This window comes from Oncorhynchus nerka, linkage group LG25 (genome assembly GCF_034236695.1).
Source record: "Oncorhynchus nerka isolate Pitt River linkage group LG25, Oner_Uvic_2.0, whole genome shotgun sequence".
Lineage (NCBI taxonomy): Eukaryota > Metazoa > Chordata > Actinopteri > Salmoniformes > Salmonidae > Oncorhynchus > Oncorhynchus nerka.
Genome location: NC_088420.1, coordinates 28,167,312 through 28,190,952, shown reverse-complemented (window position 1 = coordinate 28,190,952; position 23,641 = coordinate 28,167,312). Strand labels below are relative to the sequence as shown.

The window sequence follows — 23,641 nt, the reverse complement described above, 5'->3', positions numbered from 1 at the left end:
ATGATTAATTATGTGTATGTGTAATTCTGTGTGATTAGTTAGGTATTTAGTAAAGAAATGATTAAACCCAATTTTGTATTGCTGATTCAACTTGTTAGCCAGGGTTCGTGAAGATAACCAATAATTTACAACTTTCAGATGAGACTGAATTAAGGTGACGATTAATATTGATGTAAAATATTACTAGGTCTTTAAGAGTTTATTCGGAAGATAACAGCTCTATAAATATTATTTTGTGGTGCCCCGACTCTCTAGTTAATTACATTTACATGATTAGCTCAATCAGGTAATATTAATTATGGAGAAATTATTTTATAGAATAGCATGTCATATCACTTAATCCGGCATAGCCAAAGACACAACAGGTCTGATGAGCCAAAAATAGAGCTTTTTGCAAATGGGTCTTCCAAATGGACAATGACCCCAAGCATACTTCAAAAGTTATGGCACATTGGCTTAAGGACAACAAAGGCAAGGTATTGAAGTGGCCATCACAAAGCCCTGACCTCAATCCTATAGAAAATGTGTGGGCAGAACTGAAGAAGCATGTGCAAGCAAGGAGACCTACAAGCCTGACTCAGTTACACCAGCTCTGTCAGTAGGAATGGACCAAAATTCACCCAACTTATTGTGGGAAGCTTGTGGAAGGCTCCCCGAAACGTTTGACCCAAATTATGCAATTTAAAGGCAATGCTACCAAATACTAATTGAGTGTATGTAAACTTCTGACCCACTGGGAATGTGATGAAAGAAATAAAAGCTGAAAGAATTAATTCCCTCTACTATTATACTGACATTTCACATTCTTAAAATAAAGTGGTGATCCTAACAGGGAATAAGACGGGGAATGTTTACTAGGAGTAAATGTCAGGAATTGTGAAAAACTGAGTTTAAATGTATTTGGCTAAGGTGTATGTAAACTTCCGACTTCAACTGTATAAAGATAGGTCTAAAGCAGACATCAACTACATCAGGGACGGATTACACGGCATAAACCATGGCAAAATGTGTCAAATAAATACAGGAAATGTGCTTTAAACTGCAACATTTTCTCAATGCCCCAACGTTAAATGTGTATAATTACAGGACATTGGTTTAAAAGTGAAAAATTGTGTCTCTGCCACCAAGAGTGGGCCATCTAAAATGTTCTTGCCTAGTGTAACAGTGTAGCTTCCGTCCCTCGCCTCGCCTCAACCCGGGCTCGAACCAGGGACCCTCTGCACACATCAACAACTGACACCCACGAAGCATCGTTACCCATCACTCCACAAAAGCCACGGCCCTTGCAGAGCAAGGGGAACCACTACTTCAAGGTCTCAAAGCGAGTGACGTCACCGATTGAAACACTATTACCGCGCACCACCGCTAACTAGCTAGCCATTTTACATCGGTTACACTAGGGCCCCAGATTTGGTTAGTCAGGACCTGAACTACATAACCTACTGTTACATTGGCATGGTTGATGCCATTTGTGATCACCAGAATAATTCCAATGTATTATGCAAGTTAATAACTGTTATCAATGACCTGAAAGTTATAAGGAGATATTGATTTTGTCTCTGAGGATATGAACATTATCTTTTCACAAGATAAGAATAATAGGGATAAAAGAAAGAAAGATGCATCATCAAATAAACTGGTCAGGTTGCCACTAGATCATTATTTGTTGATATAACTGTTTTGTCCCTATTTATGGAAATAAGTCAGTCACAATAAAGAGCTTGTAGAGATCATATTAATTTCAAAACACGGCAACATCTGATCACTCCCTATATTCCCTCAAATGCCACTTACAGGAACAGTCATTGAAGAGGAGGAGAAGCTGTGCAATGAAAATGATGGCATATTGTAACCTAGTGGTTAAAGCATTGGACTAGCAACCAAAAGGTTGCAAGATTAAATCCCTGAGCTGACAATGTAAAAATCTGTTGTTCTGCCCCTAAACTAGGCAGTTAACCCACTGTTCCTAGGCTGTCATTGAAAATAAGAATTTGTTCTTAACTGACTTGCCTAGCTAAATCAAGGTAAAATATTGGGGCAATATTGCTTGCATGCAATGCACACTGATATAAACTGACGACAGTATAGCTATTTCTTGGATCCATAACTTCTAGCTGCATGATTTTCACAACAGTCCAGCACACTATTAGAAGTACAGTCCTGAGCTACTTTCTTCATGACTGTCCTCCTCCCTCAGAAGTTCCACAGCCTGGCAGCTGCTGCAAGTCAGCTTTATTAGCGTAGCCTACACCTCTAAACACTGCACCTGTAATTCTTTTGACATTTTTTTGTAGGTAGGATAAGACTCTTAACTCTGAGTCTCTGACTCTGAATTAATTTAAAACATGTGCTTGTCATCTTTCTGTCTTTCTTCGTAATTGGAAAAAACACCCATTATGATATAGGAAGACATTTGAAGTCCTATAGCCAATGGAAATGGTAATAGATTATTTACATTCACAGTATTACAGTGTTGACTTGGAAAGGGCAACACGGGGAAAAACATGAACGCAAGTGAGTCATGAGCTCTGCTGAAACAACACAGGTCCGTGCGCTATAACCACAAATGATATTGGTTGGTCATCAGCATCGTGACGAAGTCTGCTCAAATATTACTGGCACTTTTCCCGTTTAGAAGCAGAGCAAAAATGATCTATTATATTGACAAGATGGTCAACTGACCGCTCTAACAATGGAAACGCATGTCCTTAAATGCGAAAGGTAGGCGGGAGGAAGCGAGATCAGGTGGGAACATTCTAGCCAACGATAGGGCAGATACGCATGTGAACATATGGTACAACTCCGGTATAAAATCGTTATTTACAAGGTTGTCAGAATGTCTTATCACTTATATCAGTAGCCTACATTGCATCAACCTAAGCATTATGAATCTTATATTCGATCAAATAAGCGTCACCTATCAAAATAGCAATTAACTGTTATATTGACCAATTTCGACACTCTCTCATTGCCCCCCATAGTGTAAAATCTTCATAAATGTGTTCAATTATAAACCTACCTTGCCACAGTTTTCTTACACGCATACAATGCCAAAAAAGATGCACAACTGTTTCTGGGTGGTCATTACAAAAGGAGCAATTTGAGTTGATGTTTTCCTTAAACTTCTTCATATAGTTAGTATAGTATATATAGTATATATATATAATATATAGTATATATTTCAACGTCAAGTTAAATGGGGCCACGACAGAGTTGTGACGTTCAGGTAAAAAAAATATCTAAAAAAGTCAAACATCTACTTCCGTGTTCATAGTCTGTCGGGAACAACAACAAAAACGTTAAATTCGGAACTCGAAAATGTCTGACTTGCTTACTTGTTGTGGAAATAATATTCCAGAGTTTCCCACTAAGGAAATATCAGAATCAACCAATAAGAAGCTCTACGCAAATAATTTACGTTCATTTTGAACAGATTTTTAACTCGGAGGGCCCGAGTTTTCGAGAGGACATGAACGGGATACTTAGTGACGTCATTGGGTTCCCCACCCCCACTTTACAGTCGTGCTTGATTGCGCATGCCTGTTTTGACACTACTGAAGTGAGCAGGATCCGACGCATACAGGGAAGACTAAACCCCTCATCAACCTGGGACATTTCATGTACGTACAACTGTAAAGGAAATGTACTGTTATTATATCATATGTTTTAATATAATACATTTCTCGACATACGCTTGTAATTTGGTGTGTTTTATTGACAAGCCATACAATCTTATTTCGATTTCACACTAGGCCTACTAGATGTCTGTCATTCATCATCAGATTGCTGGAAATGGTGGTGGTGGTGTTGGCAGGCACTGGCAACCCTATAGATGTTTATTGGCTGCGTAACATGGGCTTATCCCTCTGAAGTGCGTGTTTCAAAAAAATGGAACACTAAATATACGAGTAAACTACCATACTGTAGCCTAACCTAATGGGTGTTGTTTACAGTATTCGATCTATTTCCTGAAAATATGCTTTCAAGTTAACGTTACTGAAGTAATGGTTGAATTCAGAATTAAAATATAAGTCGTTTTTATGGTCCCCCCCCCAGGCTACTAGACCTACTTGACTGTTCTTACGATCAGGGCATGTTGTTCTGGAAGCTTACCTCGTACACACATATTGGCAATAACAACAATGTAGCTTACTGATGGGAAAGTAGCTACTGCATTTTGCCCAAAACAATTAGACATCGTTTCGATACAGTGTCACTCTCACTAGCTCTATATTTGATAAAAGTACCATAGCTGTGTCAGGTTGGAAATGTTTTGTTTTTATTTTACTCATGTATAATAACTTTATTTATAGAGAGTACATTTCATACACCAGTTAAAAGTACTAGTAAGAGCAGGCTGGTGTTAGTGATGAAGCTTACTCATAATAGGCTACTCATTGGTTTTGTTTGGCTTTGGGGCTGTCTTTGGTTTTATCTGGAACTGCACATGGAAGAGAACTTCCTGTTAATATTTATATGGTCATTCACACAGTGACTGTTGTCTCTTCTGGCTCCTGCTTTGCTGTCTGTCCAAGTGGTCTTAACAGCTTATCTTCATTTGTCACCATGGAAGCTCTATTTAAGTGACCTTGTTTGATCAAGGTCATGAAGGGGAGGAGGTTTTGACTTATTTGGGAAAACTCATTAATAATATAGGGATGTTGGTTCTCAGCAGGACATGTTTGTTGGGTATCATACTTGTTTGATTCTTGGACAAAAAAAGGGAGCTTGGAAGACTGACGTGTTTTCTCTGCTTCAGATTCAAGTTGTTGTGAGATGATGCACCAAAGAAACAAACTGCCATGTGAAAAGAACAATGAGCTATGTGAAATGCCTACTTTGCAAAGAAAACCGAATTTTGCCTACCAAATTGGAGTGAGTAATGCATGTCCTCTAAGTCATTTATTTTAGACCGCCTTTTTCTCTCTGAACTAGCTGTGGCCATGTCATGTTAGGTCAGATCGTATATACAGCATCCTGCCATAGCACTAGCAGCAAGGCATAACGAATCAAGATTCCAAACCTCCCTTATCAGTCTTTTCTCTCCCACATTCCCTTCAGTGTGAAATGTTTAGTTATGCACTCAGTCAGTCTTATCTATGTTGCTAGTCCACTCCCATGGAAGAGAGGGGCAGCCTACATGGACATTCAAGTGTCCAAATGCCTGTGATTAGATATGACTGAACCAGTTCACCCTCCTCTCAAAGGCTGGTTTGAGTCAGGACAGTCAGGCATCTGGACTGGACAACAGCCCTCCTACATTGGGGTAAGGAACATTTAGATTTTTATTGCTAAGAGATTATAGGGAGGACACTCCAAGCAAGCAAAACTTCAGTTCCTGGCCTGCAGACCATGAAATGTCATTTTAGAATGCCAGTGAGGACTGAAGGAAGAATATCAGAAAATGATATGATCCACACTGAATTGACAAGATGTTTCCTCTACTCAGTCTATCACATAGAGTATGTTGCTTGGATGATGGTTGTGGAGAGACTAGCCTACTGAATAATATTTCCTGGGGTGAACATGGGGACATTAGTATAACATGGCTTTTATGTGTCATGCCCTCACATTAATGTTTGCAAGGGCATATTTTACATGATAACAAGACCTCATAATAGAACAATGCCACACTTTATGTAATGACCACTTGTGATTGTTGGAAACTAGATATTAGTTGACGATGGAAGAGATACTCCTAGATATTAATTTTGATAATAAAAAGATGAGATGTGTTTGTCTGCAATATAAAACTAGGTGCCAGATCCTGTCTACAGTAAATGTACGTATGTTCAGTTTATCATTTCATTACAGCCTGGATCGTACACATGGATCAATGCAATGCAGTATCTTTCTACAACCCCTCTCTCACATCTCTCAAGTCATAAATCCAGTAGACCTAATTACTCAAGCTTTTCAGTATCCCGGCATTTGTGATGAAAAGCGTCCCGTCCCTGTCCTCTATGCTCAATCCCCTGAGGGAGAGTGTGTGGGTGGTTGAGCAGGACTGGGGGCCTGTTCTCTTGCTAGGGAAGCAGAAATACTTCAGCCTGTGCACTCACCCCTGAGATTTCCTGAGCTCAACTGAAGGTCTCCCCCTCACTCGGAGGGCAGCCAGGGGGGCTCAGTACATAGGCCAATGGCATATCTGGAAGGTGATTCTGCCGTGCCGTTAGTACTGCAGTGGGAACCACAACAACAGAGAAACCTGTTTTTTCTCACTCAGCTCGGCTCACCTCGGTCCTTGTGATAAAGCTGCGAGAGAAAAAAAAGAGTTGGGAGATTTCCCTCTTGACATTTTGTGAACAAGTCAGATAAAGCCTATTTTAGCTAACATCTAATACACCAAAATGTCAAGAGTGAAATTTCAAAACTGAGGCATGTTCAGGTTTCAACAGAGTAAGCTGTAGTTAATTGATTTGACATGAACAACTGAAAAGGGGTTGTGTGTGTTGTGTGAAAAACAGGCTAAATTAATGGCCATATTCCTTTATTTTCTTACTTTTATAAAACATTGCGGCGTGTTTGGTGCATCGGCGTGTGTGTTCACTAATGCTGGGTTACAGTCCAACTGTCCCAATCCTATATTATGTCCTCCTTATCTCAATAATATCCCCAGTCTTTCAGTCAGACGACATCAGCCAGGGGGTTAGACTTGCAGAGCTGCCAGATCCAGGATCAGACCAGACATCAGCCAGGGGGTTAGACTGGCAGAGCTGCCAGATCCAGGATCAGACCAGACATCAGCCTGGGGGTTAGACTGGCAGAGCTGCCAGATCCAGGATCAGGGCAAAAGCAGGCAAAACTGTTCCCCTGACAGAGAAGCAAAATGGCTTAACTTCAGAAGAAATAGCCTCCAACACTCTACTCAGCAAATTGGATGTAGTCTATCACAGTGCCATCCGTTTTGTCACTAAAGCTCCATATACACCCACCACTGCGACCTGTATGCTCTCGTTGGCTGGCCCTCGCTACATATCCGTCGCCAAACCCACTGGCTCCAGGTCATCCATAAGTCTGCTAGGTAAAGCCCTGCCTTATCTCAGCTCACTGGTCACCATAGCAACACCCACCCATAGTGTGCGCTCCAGCAGGTATATTTCACTGGTCATCCTCAAAGCCAACACCTCGTTTGGCCGCCTTTCCTTCCAGTTCTCTGCTGCCAATGACTGGAACGAATTGCAGAAGTCACTGAAGCTGGAGACTTATCTCCCTCACTAACTATAAGCATTAGTTGTCAGAACAGCTTACCGATCACTGCACCTGTACGCAGCCCATCTGTAAATATCCCACCCAACTACCTCATCCCCATATTGTTATTTTTTTGCTCTTTTGCACCCCAGTGTCTCTACTTGCACATCACCATCTACACATCAATCACTCCAGTCTTAATGCTAAATTGTAATTATTTCGCCACTACGGCCTATTTATTGCTTTACCTCCTTAATCTTACTACATTTGCACACACTGTATATAGATTTTCTATTGTGTTATTGACTGTACGTTTGTTTATCCCATGTGTAACTCTGTGTTGTTTTTGTCGCACTGCTTTGCTTTATCTTGGCCAGGTCACAGTTGTAAATGAGACCTGGCCTACCTGGTTAAAGACAGCTTCAATACTGATGGAAAACACAATATCCCTTCATATCCAAACAGTCATATCAACAGCATTACTGTACATCATTATATTGTCTTATTTGGTTAAAGTTGGCCCATGAGTGTTATAAGTAACAGTTCCCTCTCTCCTCTCTTCACAGTGTGCAATGGGTGTGTGGGCATTGAGTCCATTCTGCTACAGCGCCCCTCGTGGATGAGAGCGTCTGAAGAGCCTTCTCCTGTCTACTTTAGCTCTGCCATCTCTGTCCTCAACAATGGAGGGGGTAGCTGTGGAAAACCTCATAGACTTTGATATCCCTTCATGTTCAGACGATACAGCCCCCTCATTTGCAAGTCCCCCTAGTGGTGCACTGCTCCATACAGACATTTTCTCCTCTGAGCCGCTGTTCCAAGAGCCTGCCTCCATTGTTCTCCTGGAGCCACGGTTGCCTGATCCCCTGGCCCCCATGCCCAGCTCCCACCACCATTGTGGGGGAGAGGACAGGGACAGTGATGCCACAGAGTCGGCAGACAGTGAGAATGACATGGACCCACACTCCCAGCAGTGGAACTCACGGCACTCATCCTCCTCGTCCAATCACAGCGCAGAGCTTGGGGTAGAGGCAGTGGAGAATCAGGAGTTCATGAAAGCTTACGTGGAGATGGTGTTTCATGGAAAGTAAGATCACCCTGGATTCTCTGAATGTGGGGTGGTGGGTCTGTCCCTGAGGGCCTGTACAGTATGTGTAGCTAGAATGAACTATTTTACAATGGTACTTAAACATGGATAGGGTCTTTTATGAGGGTTTAGTATGAGTGTAAAATACTGAACAAAAATATAAACGCAACATGTAAAGTGTTGGACCCATTTTTCATGAGCAGAAATAAAAGTTCCCAGAAATTTTCCATACGCACAAAAAGCACATTTCTATAAAATGTTGTGCACAAATTTGTTTACATCCCTGTTAGTGAGCATTTAATCTTTGCCAAGATAATCCATCCACCTGACAGATGTGGAATATCAAGAAGCCGATTACACAGCATGGTCATTAATTACACAGGTGCACCTTGTGCTGGGTACAATAAAATGTGCAGTTTTGTCACATAATACAATGCCACAGATGTGTCAAGTGTTGAGGGAGTGTGAAATGTGCATGCTGACTGCAGGACTGTCCACCAGAGCTGTTGGCAGATAAATTAATGTTAATTTCTCTACCATAAGCCACCTCCAACATCGTTTTAGAGAATTTTGCAGTATGTCGAACCAGCCTCACAACCTCAGACCACGTGTGTGGCGTTGTGTGGGCGAGCGGTTTGCTGAAGTCTACATTGTGAACAGAGTGCCCAATGGTGGGGTTATGGTATGGGCAGGCATAAGCTACGGACAATGCACACAATTGCATTTTATCAATGGCAATTTGAATATGTCATTCTTTGAGCATGTTAAGGATGCTCTGGATCGACGTGTTCGACAGCATGTTCCAGTTCCCGCCAATATCCAGCAACTTCGCATAGCCATTGAAGAGGAGTGGGACAACATTCCACAGGCCACAATCAACAGCCTGATCAACATTTGTGAAAGAGATGTCATGCTGCATGAGGTGAAATGTGGTCACACCAGATACTGACTGGTTTTCTGATCCACGCCCCTATCTTTTTAAAAAAGGTACACAACATGACCAAAAGTATGTAGACACCTGCTTGTCGAACATCTAATTCCAAAATCATGGGCATTAATATGGAGTTAGTTTTCCCTTTGCTACTATAACAGCCTCCACTCTTCTAGGAAGGCTTTCCACAAGATGTTGGAACATTGCTGCAGGGATTTACTTCCATTCATTCACAAGCATTAGTGAGGTCGGGCACTGATGTTGGGCGATTAGGCCTGGCTCGCAGTTGGCGTTCCAATTCATCCCAAAGTTGTTCGCCGGGGTAAAGGTCAGAGCTCTGTGCAGGCCAGTCAAGTTCTTCCACACCTATCTCGACAAACCATTTCTGGATGGACCTCTCTTTCTGCACGGGGGCATTGTCATGCTGAAACATGAATGCGCCTTCCCCAAACTGTTGCCACAAAGTTTGAAGCACAGAATCGTCTAGAATGTCGTTGTATGCTGTAGCGATAAGATTTTCCTTCACTGGAACGAAGGTGCCTAGCCCGAACCATAAAAACAGCCCTAGACTATTATTCCTCCTCCACCAAACTTTACATTTGGCACATTGCATCCGCCAAACCCAGATTCTTCCGTCAGACTGCCAGATGGTGAAGCGTGATTCATCACTCCAGATAACGCGTTTCCACTTTCCTACTTCAGAGTCCAATGGTGGCAAGCTTTACACCACTCCAGTCGGCGCTTGGCGTTGCGCATAGTGATCTTAGGCTTGTGTGTGGCTGCTTGGCCATGGAAACCCACTTCATTATGCTCCCGGCGAACAGTTCTTGTGTTGACGTTGCTTACATAGGCATTTTAGAACTCGGGAATGAGTGTTGCAAATGAGGACAGAACATTTTTACACGCTTCAGCACTCTGCAGTCCTGTTGTCTGAGCTTGTCTGGCCTACCACTTCATGGCTGAGCCATTGTTGCTCCTAGACGTTTCCACTTATCAATAACAACACTTACAGTTGAATTGGGCAGTTCGAGCAGGGCAGAAATTTGACGAACTGACTATTTGGAAAGGTGGCATCCTATGACGGTGCCATGTTGAAAGTTAATTAGGTTTTCAGTAAGGCCTTTCTACTGCCAACGTTTAGCTTTTCACATTTTGTTACCTTCCAGCTTTATTCTAAAATAGATTTAAAGAACATTTTCCCTCATCAATCCACACACAATACCTCATAATGACAAATGGAAGACAAGTAAAAAAAATATATATATATATTTTGCAACTGTAATAAAATTAAAAACAGATACCTTATTTACATGTGTTCAAACCCTTTGCTATGAGACTCAATGTATTATTTAAATTTGATTTAAATAGGCAAGTCTGTAAACAACAAATTCTTATTTACAATGACGGCTTACCCCGGCCAAACCCTCCCCTAACCGGGACGACACTTGGCCAATTGTGCGCCGCCCTATGGGACTCCCGATCACGGCCGGTTGTGATACAGCCCGGGATAGATCCCGGGTCAGGAGAGACGCCTCTAACACTGCGATGCAGTGCCTTAGATTACAGGCAACATCCGCACTGTGCTAAAGGGTAGAGCTGCCGCTTTCAAGGAGAGGGACTCTAACCCGGAAGCTTATAAGAAATCCCGCTATGCCCTCTGACGAACCATCAAACAGGCAAAGAGTCAATACAGGACAAAGATTGAATCGTACTACACCGGTTCCGACAATCGTTGGATGTGGCAGGGCTTGCAAACTATTACAGACAACAAAGGGAAGCACAGCCGCGGGCTGCCCAGTGACACAAGCCTAACAGACAACTAAATTACTTCTATGCTCGCTTCGAGGCAAGTAACACTGAAGCATGCATGAGAGCATCAGCTGTTCCGGACGACTGTGTGATCACGCTCTCCATAGCCAATGTAAGACCTTTGAACAGGTCAACATTCAAAAGGCCGCAGGGCCAGACGGATTGCCAGGACGTGTACTCCGAGCATGCGCTGACCAACTGGCAAGTGTCTTCACTGACATTTTCAACCTCTCCCTTTCCGAGTCTGTTATACCAACATGTTTCAAGCAGACCCCTATAGTCCCTGTGCCCAAGAACACTAAGGTAACCTGCCTAAATGACAACCGACACGTAGCACTCACGTCTGTAGCCATGAAGTGCTTTGAAAGGCTGTTAGCCATGAAGTGCTTCTACACCTGCATTGCTTGCTGTTTGGGGTTTTAGGCTGGGTTTCTGTACAGCACTTTGAGATATCAGCTGATGTACGAAGGGCTATATAAATAAATTTGATTTGATTTGGTCATGGCTCACATCAACAGCATTATCCCAGAAACCCTAGATCCATTCCAATTTGCATACCGCCCCAACAGATCCACAGATGATGCAATCTCTATTGCACTCCACACTGCCCTTTCCCACCTGGACAAAAGCAACACCTACGTGATAATGCTGTTCATTGACTACAACACAGCATTCAACACCATAGTGCCCTCAAAGCTCATCACTAAGCTAAGGACCCTGGCACTAAACACCTCCCTCTGCAACTGGATCCTGGGCTTCCTGACGGGCCGCTCCCAGGTGGTAAGGGTAGGTAATAGGACATCCGGCACGCTGATCCTCAACATGGGGGGCCCCTCAGGGGTGCATGCTCAGTCCCCTCCTGTACTCCCTGTTCACTCATGACTGCACGGCCAGGCACGACTCCAACACCATCAAGTTTGCCGATGACACAACAGTGGTAGGCATGATCAACCACAACTATGAGACAGCCTATAGGGAGGTCAGAGACCTGGCCGTGTGGTACCAGGACAACAACCTCTCCCTCAACGTGATCAAGACAAAGGAGATGATTGTGGACTACAGGAAAAGGAGGACCCAAACAGGTCCCCGTTCTCATCGACGGGGCTACAGTGGAGCAGGTTGAGAGCTTCAAGTTCCTTGGAGTCCAAATCACCAACAAACAATCATGGTCCAAACACACTAAGACAGTCGTGAAGAGGGCACGACAACACCTATTCCCCCATAGGAGACTGAAGATTTGGCATGGTTCCTCAGATTCTCAAAAGGTTCTACAGCTGCACCATCAAGAGCATCACTGCCTGGTATGGCAACTGCTCGGCCTCCGACCGCAAGGCACTACAGAGGGTAGTGCGTACGGCCCACTACATCACTGGGGCCAAGCTTCCTGCCATCCAGGACCTCTATACCAGGCGGTGTCAGAGGAAGGCCCTAAAAATTGTCAAAGACTCCAGCCACCCTAGTCATGGACTGTTCTCTCTGCTACCGCACAGCAAGCGGTACCGGAGCTCCAAGTCTAGTTCCCAAAGGCTTCTTAACAGCTTCTATCCCCAAGCCATAAGACTCCTGAACAGCTAATCAAAGGGCTACCCAGACCACTCTTTTATGCTGCTGCTACTCTCACTTTAACTCTACGTACACGTACATATTACCTGGACTAACTGGCGCCCCCGCACATTGACCCTGTACCGGTACCCCCTGTATATAGCCTCACTACTGTTATTTTACTGCTGCTGTTTAATTATTTGTTACTTTTATTTTCCATTTTTTACCTATCTATTTTTTTTCTTAAAACATCTTAAAGTATTGTTAGTTAAGGACTCGTAAGTAAGCATTTCACTGTAAGGTCTCTACACCCTGTTGTATTCTGTGCATGTGACAAATATAATTTGATTTGATTTAGACTGCTGCGCTACTCAGGATCCCTGCCTGCGCCACTCAAGATCATTGAGCTCAGGTGCATCCTGTTTCCATTGATTATCCTTGATGTTTCTATAACTTGACTTAAGAGTCCATCGGTGGTAATTTCAATTGATTGGACATGATTTGGAAAAGCACACCTAATCTATATAAGGTCTCACAGTTGACATTGTATGTCAGGGTAGATGTTCGTTGGCGGAAACTGAGGTCAATGTTTGAAACTGCTAGTGAGTCGAGTGAATCTAATAGTACAGAAAGTGAGAATGAGTAGGTTACAGTGGCGAAGAAAAAGGGAAAACAAATAAGTAAAGCTATGTTGGAAAATAGGAAACCACTTGACTCGTTTTTGAGTCAGGTTTTTTGGATGAATGCTACTTGGAAAATCCTTTTAATGTCTCCTAGGAAAATCTGGAATGTGTTGGAACAAAGTTTGGAGTGGTCTTATTTTTTATTTATTTTTGGTGTGTCTGCAGAGCAGAAGAAGCGTGTGTTAAGACTCTAAAAGATATCAGAGTGGAATGTTTCCTGCATGGATTTTCATAGCAGGGCACCGATCAAGGGGGTTATTTCTGGGGTGGCACAAGAAATAAAGGCAGAGAGACCTGAAAATAGCTGTGCAGAGCTTGAGAGGATCTGCAGAGAAGATTGCGAGGAACTCCCTAAATACATGTGTGCCAAGCTTATAGCGTCATACCCAAGAAGACTCAAGGCTGCTGAAGGTGCTTCAACAAAGTACTGAGTAAAGGGTCTGAATACTTATGTAAATGTGAGATTTCAGTTGAAAACAATTCTAAACCTGTTTTTGCTTTGTCATTTTGGGGTATTGTGAATAGATTGATGAGGATTTAAACAAAAATATATATATTTTAGAATAGGGCTGTAATGTAACAAAATGTGGAAAAAGGCAAGAGGCCTGAATACTTTTCAAATGCACTGTAGTGTATCTTTGATACAGTCATGTGAAATCTATAGATTAGGGACTCATGAATTTATTTCAATTGACTTATTTCCTTATATGAACTGTAACTCAGTAAAGTCTTTGAAATTGTTGCATGTTGCGTTTTATTTTTTGTTCAGTCACTGTTTAAGGTGGGTCTGTATAAACCTCTTTTCTCTCAGGGAGGACTTTGACCAGGAGGAGAAGGCTCGCTTTGGGGAGCTATGCAGTGGAGAAAATGGCAAGGGTAGGGAGTGGTTTGCCAGATACGTCAGTGCACAGGTAAGGGCCGGTATGTAAGCACAGATATATGTATGTCTCTGCACATAGACACAGAGTAATGGCACAGTTATCAGCACAGCTTCGCTGCTGGTGCTACATGTTTTAAGTTTCTGGTAACTGAAGACACATGGCTTTATTTGCAGCGCTGCAACTCCAAGTGTGTGAGTGAAGCAACATTCTACAGGCTGGTACAGTCTTTTGCAGTTGTTCTTTTCGAGTAAGTCTGACTCCCTCTTTCACTTCAACTCTTTCGTGTTTTGTTAAGTGCTTATTTTTCCCTGTTTCACTTATTTTTGTTGGGAGACTAAGCTATACACCTGCTACATTGTATTGATGGGTTTTACACAGTGGCTTCATTCCCTGAAGAGTTTGTAAAGACAACAACTTCCAGGCAAGGCTCCATCTCAGAAGGAGAATATGTGAACACGTTTGTGTGTGTGGTCAAATACATGTGGGTGTTGTGTGCAAAGCTCTTTGTCTAGACCTAAGTCACACATAAGGGAATGGGTGTATTTCACTGTACAATATTATCTGCACAATCATATCCCCATTACATAAGTGTGTGTGTTGCAGGTGCTATCAGATGGATGACTACAGTCCAGCTAAAAACCTCATGACCATGTGTTTCACTTACTACCACACTGGTGAGATGTGTATCTGCTTAGAACCACAAATGAGAGAGTTATTCTCGCATCTCTTAATGGCCTCCCAGTTTCCCAACATTAATGGGGAGGGGTCAACAGTCAGGGTTGTACCCTTTTGTAGTTGCAACATAACCACGGAGTCAGTTTAAGCTAACTGTACATACTATTGATGTGTGCATCTCTGCATGTGTGGGGTATTAGAATTTGTGCTAATACAATGCTATTATAATGCTATTACTTTGCTATTACTATGCTATTAATTTGCTATTAGGCTCTACGCAGTACCTATTCATAATCAATAGGAAACATGATTAGAGCATGGTGGTGTATAGTAAAAGGATCCTTCTCTGCACCTCAGGTAAGTCCCAGCCATCCCCCACTGAGCTGCTGCAGCAGCCGCCTGTAGCCATGGACTCCTACCTGAATAAGGCCAACTCCTGGCTGTCTGGCAAGAAGGACGCAGCCGAGCGGCTCCTGAAGAACTCCTCTGCTACCAAAACGGAAGTCAAATGCTTCTTTGGAGGCCTGGAGAGCAAGCTGAGAGCGTCCGCTCGAAAGAATGAGTGAGATGTATTCCTGTTAATAACCAATCAATAATGTTTCTTCTAAGAACGGTTTTAGTCAGTTTATTTGCCGACTTTTCCTCCCAACTATTTTCTACCCAGGGAGGCAGAGAGTCCAGTCGAGGTAAAGCCCAAATCACCAGGTACACACCCATCAAAAGTTTAAGATACAAGCAAGTCAGTTCCTGTATTAGTCTGATTTATAACTCCATGTCCTTACATGTTCTTATAACCAACCTGCCAACTGGTCAAATTACTCCTCTCTTGCCTCGAAGTATGGGTTGCCTTTATCAGTTGCTCTCTCTGCCTGTCCTCTAAAGTGTCCTCTGTGCCTCCAGAGAAGAAGAAAGTAGAGAACGAGAAGGTGTACCTGTACACTCACCTGAAACAGCAACCCATCTGGTATGAGATGGATGTTCATTTATGTTTATAGATGATTTCAAATCCACACAATAACAATGAGGTAGTGAATTATTGTCCTACCTGGTTGGTGTTATAGATGTGTTGTGGTGTCTCCGGTGACAGGCATACGTTGAGGTTTTGGAACGCTGCGTTCTTTGATGCGGTCCACTGTGAGAGGAAGAAGAGGTCACCTACCACCAGGTGAGATACTAACGTACCAGCAGGAGAGATGAAAGATGAAACGGCTGTTATATCACTAAACTGGGATGTTACTATAAAGCTCCTTTTACAGCCTGTGTAGTGCGAACAGAGGATAAAATGGGAGTGTGTAATAGAGTGCAGTAGATGGATAGATTGAATGAAACGTATGCGTGAATGTGGGGTGTATTTTCAAGAGGTGGGATGTTCGTCTCTTTGTTTGTGAACACTTGTCTCGTCTGTGTGTATAAATGAGGGGTAAGGGAATGTGGTATGAGTTTTAACACAAATTAGGAATTTAAGGAAGGCTGACTGTATACCAGTCTGTAGTTCACTCAAACTGCTGTTGAGCTCCTGACTGTTGCCACCAGTTTCTTCTCCCAAGCTCTTGTTCTCAACCTTTGCATGTATCTTTAACCCTTTGTCTCCTTGTGCCTTGCTGCCGGGCAGGGGGACGGATGAGGAAGAGAAAGACGAGAGGTCTGTCCTATCTGTCTGCTCCTCCTAACACTGGTAGACAGAGAGATAGGGAGGGAAAGCGAGGAACAAGGGAAAGCGAGGAACAAGGGAAAGAGGCAAAAGAGAGAGGACGAATAAAGGGATCAACCGAGAAAGGAACAGATGGATGCTCAACATTGTGACTTAGAGTGAGAGAGTTGAAAATCTAGAAAGAGCCGTAGGCTTAATTTGCACTGTTCATGATGTGCTTCTCTGAGCACAAGCAGAACAGGGTAAGGGCAGATCCTTGTACTGAAGTTCAATGATAGGCTCAGCATTGGAGCAGTAGGATAGTTGCTGTCCTATTGACTTGTCCACTGATATCTGCATGAACTTCTCCTCTCACTCACTGTATCCTCTGTGTCTGTCATAGCTCAAAGCCATCTATTTTAGACAACTAATTAAAAGTGTGTTTCTCTTGTTAATACACATTTATGTTGATTGCATACAATTTTCCTAATTTTGATCATGATGCGGGCATTACTTGTCATAAGTGCCACAAAGTTTACTGCGTGCTTGTCGAGCATCAGAAAGGCATGCGTTTACTTATGCACTTGTTTGTTTGGTTGTTGTTATTTCTGTTTGTTTGGGTTCATTTCATGGATGAATACATTTGCCTCGAGCATAAAGCAGGGTTTTAAAAGAGTTGTTCGTTTCATGATGGCGAGGTATTATGTTTTCACAGATGATTGCATGCTGACATGTTCACTCTTATCTGCAGCATGAGGGGTTTCTCTTTAGTAGGGCCTGTTGCATGTGACATGATTTTTTGCTCTCGACCAGTGCATGTTAAGTCTGTAGCGCTTTAGAATAACTCCATGTAATAAAGCATTTACAATGGATTAGTAAATAGTTTAATCATTACGCTCACATTTGTACATGTTAGTAACCTAGTTAATTATAGATAGACATTCCAGCAGTACCTGATGCTCCTTAAGGTCTCAAAATGGCCCCTAGAACATACTTTTGGCCATGTAGTGTATGTGGACACCTGCTCGTCAAACATCTCATGGAGTTGGTCCCGACTTCCCACTGGATGTTGGAACATTGCTGCAGGGACTTGCTTCCATTCAACCACAAGAGCATTAGTGAGGTTGGACGCTGATGTTGGGCGATTAGGCCTGGCTTGCAGTCGACGTTCCAAATCATCACAAAGGTGTTCGATGGGGTTGAGGTCAGAGCTCTGTGCAGGCCAGTCAAGTTCTTCCACACCGATCTCAACAAACCATTTCTGTATGGACCTTGCTTTGTGCACGGGGGCATTGTCATGCTGAAACATGAATGGGCCTTCCCCAAATTGTTGCCACAAAGTTGGAAGCACAGAATCGTCTATCTAGAATGTAATTGTATGCTGTAGCATTATTTCCCTTCACTGGAACAAAGGGGCCATGAAAAACAGCCCCAGACCATTATTCCTCCTCCACCAAACTTTACAGTTTGCACTATGCATTGGGGTAGGTAGCGTTCTCCTGGCATACGCAAAACCCAGATTCTTCCGTTGGACTGCCAGATGGTGAAGCGTGATTCATCACTCCAGAGAGTGCGATCTTAGGCTTGTGTGTGGCTGTTAGGCCATGGAAACCTAATTCATGAAGCTCCAGACGAACAGTTCTGGTGCTGACATTGCTTCCAGAGCCAGTTTGGAACTCTGTAGTGAGTGTTGCAACCGAGGACAGACCATTTTTACACGCTACGTGCTTCAGCACTTGGTGGTTCCATTCTGTGAGCTTGTGTGGCCTACCACTTGGTGGCTTTGACATTTTCTCTCCTAGACATTTCCACTTCAAAATAACAGCACTTACAGTTGACCGGGGCAGCTCTAGCAGGGTAGAAATTTGACGAACTCACTTGTTGGAAAGGTGGCATCCTATGACGGTGCCATGTTGAAAGTCACTGAGCTCTTCGGTATGGGCCATTCTACTGCCAATATTTGTCTATGGAGATTGCATGGCTGTGTGCTGTATTTTATACACCTGTCAGCAATGGGTGTGGCTGAAATAGCCGCATCCACTAATTTGAAGGGGTGTCCACATCCTTTTGCCATGTAGTGTATCTATGGTTTAACAATAAGCACACAATACAGAGGGTGTTTAAAAATATATAATGAAAATGTAATTCCAAAACAGTCACACTGTTGTAATAATGTGATGTGTAACTTTGGATATACTATGCTGAGTAAAATAATGTTTTCTGTCTGAAAATGCTATAAGCGTTTCTTGACAGGGACTTTTCTACCAAAAGTATGAATTGCGGGTCACCCCTTAGAGCAGGCTAATTAGGCAATAAGGCCAGAGGGGGTGTGGTATATGGCCAATATACCACAGCTAAGGGCTGTTCTTAGGCTCAACGCGGAGTGCCTGAATACAGCCCTTAGCCGCGATATATTGGCAATAGACCACAAACCCCCGCGGTGCCTTATTGCTATTATAAACTGGTTACCATCGTAATTAGAGCAGTAAAAATATTTTGTCATACCCATGGTATATGAGCTTATATACCACGGCTTTCAGCCAATCAGCATTCAGGGCTCGAACCACCCAGTTTAGAATCTCGGTTAACCTAGAACTAAAATCCTGTGTAATTTGGTCAGCTGCGTGATAAAATTCTGGGTCCATACATGTTAGAAATTGGGAGTTCTGGTTTGCAAAGTCTCCACCCTCACAAAAGGAAACTGTCTGCCCCCACCCCCTTGCTGTTAATTTCACCACGATGCGAAGCAGTCAAAGTTAAAGCACCGTCTTCGCCAAATCCTGGTACGCCCAAAGAATCAGTGCTGAAAATCCAAACACCAGGACTACTGCAGCTCCTTATCCTACGCATTCTATCTCTTCACCAGACATTATTTGGTTAACATGCAGAATCTGTCCACAAGAGATTAAGAGCCGTCCATAGACTGCTTACAAGGCAAGGAAACAAATATTGGAATACATTATTTTGCTGAACTATCCCTATATCTTTAAAAAATATCACATCAGAGTCTAAGCCGGATGAAAGGTATTACTAAGTCATATGGAATTGTTTTAAGGTCATACCGATGATCATTTAGCTATTTGATTTTGAATTTAAAAATATATATATTAGTGAGACCTTAAGGAGCTGGAATGTACTGGTACTGCTGGAATGTTTACCAATGGCATGTCCATCTTTTGGTGAGAAATTCCACTGGTCACTCAACATTTATAAAGTATAAATAGCCTACACTGTAGATGAGGCCATGCAAAAATACTTAACTAATAAATTAATAAATGGTTTATAAGGACCTATATTAAACCTTATTAATGGAGCAATGATTAATAAGTGACTTACTAACCCATTATAAATGCTGTATTTTGTGGAGTTATTACAAAGTGCTACTGTTAAGTCTTATTCCACTGCACGCTGAATGCTGTCTTACTGAGCCACAATGACAATTGTTTTGAAAAACACATTCAAGTAGAATGGTGTGTTGTAGCACTTAATAGCTATGTTCTTCTCCATGGGTATTGCCATGAATTACTGTAGCAGCCAATCAAATGCTAAGCATTCAGTTTATTGTATTATTTATTTCAGAAATCCTCCTGTACCTTCTATGTGTATGTATGAGTGTGAGTGGACGGACGGGTGTGTGATGTTGTGGTGCTGTTCAGGTCAAGTTATCAATCCTGTTCACAGGGTTAGTGAACTCTGGAGACTCATTTGGTGTCTTCAGAGTTAGGTAAATCAGCCTTTAGTTTTTCTTCTCCATATGTTTGGAATAATCTCCCAAAAGCATTACACATAGTAGCCATTGTGTCCCTGGGGCAGTTTAGAGAGTGGACAGAGGAATTTTATAATGAAGAATGTGTTTGTTTTAGTTGATTGTGTTTTGTGTATATGTGTTCAATTTGTGTCGTGCTGTATTTTACTTGTTTTATATTGTATTCCATTTTTTGGTTCTATTAAATTGTATATGCAGGGCTCCCTTGAAAAATAGACACTGTTCTCAATGGTGACTCCCTGCTAAAATAAAATAAAAAGGTCCTCTGTTTTCTTGTACATATGACTACACGTATGACTACACTGGTTATAAGCATCCCAAAGCTTTTGGACAGACATTTCTCTCCGTTCCCCAATCAGAGAGAGAAGCGCAATCTAACAAGCAATATCCAGCATGCCATCGCTTTAGTTTGACTTGTTTTCCTTCGAAAAAGTTTTTACATGTTTTGCTATTTTCATCTCATTCCAATGATATCTGGTTTGTTGTTTTGGTGTGGGTAAAAGGTCAGAGGTAAACTTGGAGACCTTGACCCCTAACTTCTCTCTGCTCTTATCTTTCTCCAGAGAGAAGTGGTGTCATATGACCCAGGAAGAGAAAGATGACAGCTCTAAAGTCGACGAGAATATTGCCTTTGGCCAACTGGGGTGAGTGAGGTGACATACTCATGCCTATGGACAAAAAAACAACTTCTAAGTAACATTCCATCTGAGGAGGAGAGGAATCTGCATGGTTTGTATACTGTATCTCATGGTCAGTTAACTCTTAGTGTCTGCTTTCAGGACATTCACTCACAACATGCTGGCTTTTGGGCTCAGTAAGAAACTCTGCAATGACTTCCTGAAGAAGCAAGCAGTTATTGGGAACCTAAATGAAGGTACCCCTACATTAACCAACCTTCCTCACATCAATAAGATCAAATAGGTCGTTTGGTTATCTGCCACGCTTCCTTTTCATATAATTTACTTTGTTTCACCTGTTCAAACTGTTTTAAGCGTATAAAAACAAATATTAGTTCGGGCCTCCTGAGTGGTGCAGCGGTCTAAGGCACTGCATCGCAGTGCAAGAGGCGTTACTACAGACCCGGGTTCACTCTCGGGCTGTGCCACAACCGGGAGTCCCATAGGAGGCGCATAATTGGCCCAGCGTCGTCAGGGGAGGGTTTGGCCGGTGGACTTTACTTGGCTCATCGCGCCCTAGCGACTCCTTCTGGCAGGCCGGGCGTCTGCAGGCTGACCCCGGTTGCCAGTTGAACGGTGTTTCCTCTGACACATTGGTGCGGCTGGCTTCCGGGTTAAGCTGGTGGGTTTTAAGGAGCGCCTGTTAGGCGGGTCATGCCTCCACCTTTGCCTCTCCTGAGCCCGTTGGGGAGACAGGCTTTCTGAGACTAATGTATTTATAACTGGAAAAACATGCTTAGTGGTTTTGATTGAAAAGAGCTCTCTGTTTCTCTCTTACAGAGCAGTACAAGCTGTTGAGCGACCACATTGAGCAGATGGCCACGGAGTGAGTGGCAAAGAATGGTACTTCAATGACTACTTAGTGCTCTATCAATAGTAATTAGCTGAAGCTAAACTCCTCCTCACTCTCCAATATTGTGAAGGCTCACCAATAACTGTATTCAATCAATATCCAGTACAGTAAACTCCAATCACCTATTTTAGTAAAGCCTCCATAACCTGCAACAATAAATAACACAAAACCTTTTATTACAGTCATAGTAAACATGAAGCTGCGTAGTCAATATTCCAACTTCACCAACCAACATACTGTAACCTACCCTCTCCTGGGCACTGTCAACAAGGTCATTCACCCTATCACTACTACATTATTTTATACTGTCACTAATGAGTACCTTCCTCAGGTCCTTATTTTACTGTATAGTTGGACAATTTCAGCCATATCAGCATGCATTAACCCATTTTATATAATCAGCTCTGTGAAACCGGCCCAGGCTCTCTATAGCCTTTTTCATGTCCCCTGCCTGACTACAGTATACATATTTTAGATATACTGTAACCTGCTCCTTGCACATATCCTACAATTAGTATTATTTATATTGTTTGCAATAGTGACCTTTTATGATTTCCTCTCTGCCCAATGTCGAAGTGCCTTGAATGTACCCGTGGGGAACTGTCCTTTCTGTTTCAATAGTAATCAATGCGAGTCTCAATTGTAACAATCTGTAAAACCACTTGATACAATATCCTCCTGTTCATGATTCTACCATCTATATACTGTGTCAGCATATTTCCAATAAGGTCGAATTCTCATGCTCAGTGTCCTCTGTGTTTAGTGATTGTCATGGTGTTAGATCACGGCTAGTGAAAGTGCAGCGTGTCGTGGTGAGAGGCTGCAGCATGACTTCCAGCAGCAGTCCCATACCTTCTGTTTTATTCCTAGAGTAGCCGTGACCTGAGGTGTCTGTGCTATATGCATGGCATGCATCCTTGCCCTTTATAAGTGAGAAACGAGCATTGTGCAAGTTGGGCATCGTGCAGCAAGGGCGTCAATGTCTTGTTTGCATTATTTAAGCCCACCAGAGGGAAGCCTGGTGACTTGTTCAGAGCACTTAATTTATCAATGGAGTTAAAAGTTTAAAAACTACTGTGTGGATCCAGCTTTTGAGGGAGAATATATCATTCTTGACATCTCGGAGCATTGACATTTGAGCTATGTGAATAGGAATTAGGATTATTGTAGTAATTGAAGTACTGGCAAGTTTTTATATATATATATATATATATATATATATATATATATATTTTTGTATTAATCTATTGTCTATCACTTGATTTTGTATTTATATTGTATTTTTTTCACCTATGTTTTATTATGTTCAAAGACTTGTTTATCACTGGTTTTGTGTCATATCTGTTGGTGAATGACTATGTAACTGATTATGGTCATTAGATTTTGATGCCTGTCTCAATGGCAACTAAAGCTTTCCCCTTATTAAGACCCTGAAGTGCCGTCATAATTCCTCCCTTAGGAGTGGTCCATTCAAGTGCTAAACCAAACTATATGTGTGCTATGTGTCAAATGTTTAGTATAAACTATTGGGTCATTCCTCCAGTGTGTTAGTTACGATGTGTAGTTGCGTGTGATGCCTTGTAGTTGAAGTTCTATGTCTTGTCTTGGAGACGTCTTGTCTTGCTCTCTCTCTCTTCTTGTGGGCTGTTTAGCAGAGGACCAGCTTCTTGCCACAAAGTGTCACTTGTGTTCTGCTCTGTCTCTGTTATTTCCCTTGGATTGCAATGCTGCTCCCTGCTTCATGTCTGGATCTGACATTCTGTTCAGCAATCAGACATATTGTGCATCTGCATGTGATGACCTCTATTTCCATACTGCTGAATGACTTGCCTCTTTTTTGTTTTGTGGCTGTGTGCAGTTTTAGTTTAGCACCAAGCCCCAAGTTTAGCACCTCCTGGGTGTTTGTATTGCTGTGTGCA

General features: G+C 42.5%; 1 protein-coding gene across 5 annotated transcripts; it reads left to right on the top strand.

The window, feature by feature from the left end:
• The first annotated feature begins 3,512 nt into the window (after positions 1–3,512).
• Positions 3,513–23,157, top strand: kiaa0513 (KIAA0513 ortholog). 5 transcript variants are annotated; one of them, XM_065009719.1, is made up of 14 exons: positions 3,515–3,620; positions 4,760–4,875; positions 5,110–5,266; positions 7,758–8,275; positions 14,052–14,151; positions 14,295–14,368; positions 14,725–14,795; positions 15,154–15,358; positions 15,461–15,501; positions 15,679–15,760; positions 15,884–15,961; positions 20,756–20,836; positions 20,972–21,066; positions 21,650–23,157. In XM_065009719.1, exons 4-14 carry the CDS (start codon positions 7,872–7,874, stop codon positions 21,697–21,699), a joined length of 1,281 nt encoding a protein of 426 aa, XP_064865791.1. In that variant the 5' UTR covers positions 3,515–3,620; positions 4,760–4,875; positions 5,110–5,266; positions 7,758–7,871; the 3' UTR covers positions 21,700–23,157. The 5 variants fall into 5 exon arrangements, with proteins under 5 accessions (XP_029489998.1, XP_029489997.1, XP_064865792.1 ...); XM_065009718.1 differs by lacking the exon at positions 5,110–5,266; XM_029634138.2 differs by lacking the exons at positions 4,760–4,875; positions 5,110–5,266 and having other exon boundaries at positions 3,513–3,620; positions 15,697–15,760.
• The last annotated feature ends 484 nt before the right edge of the window (positions 23,158–23,641 follow it).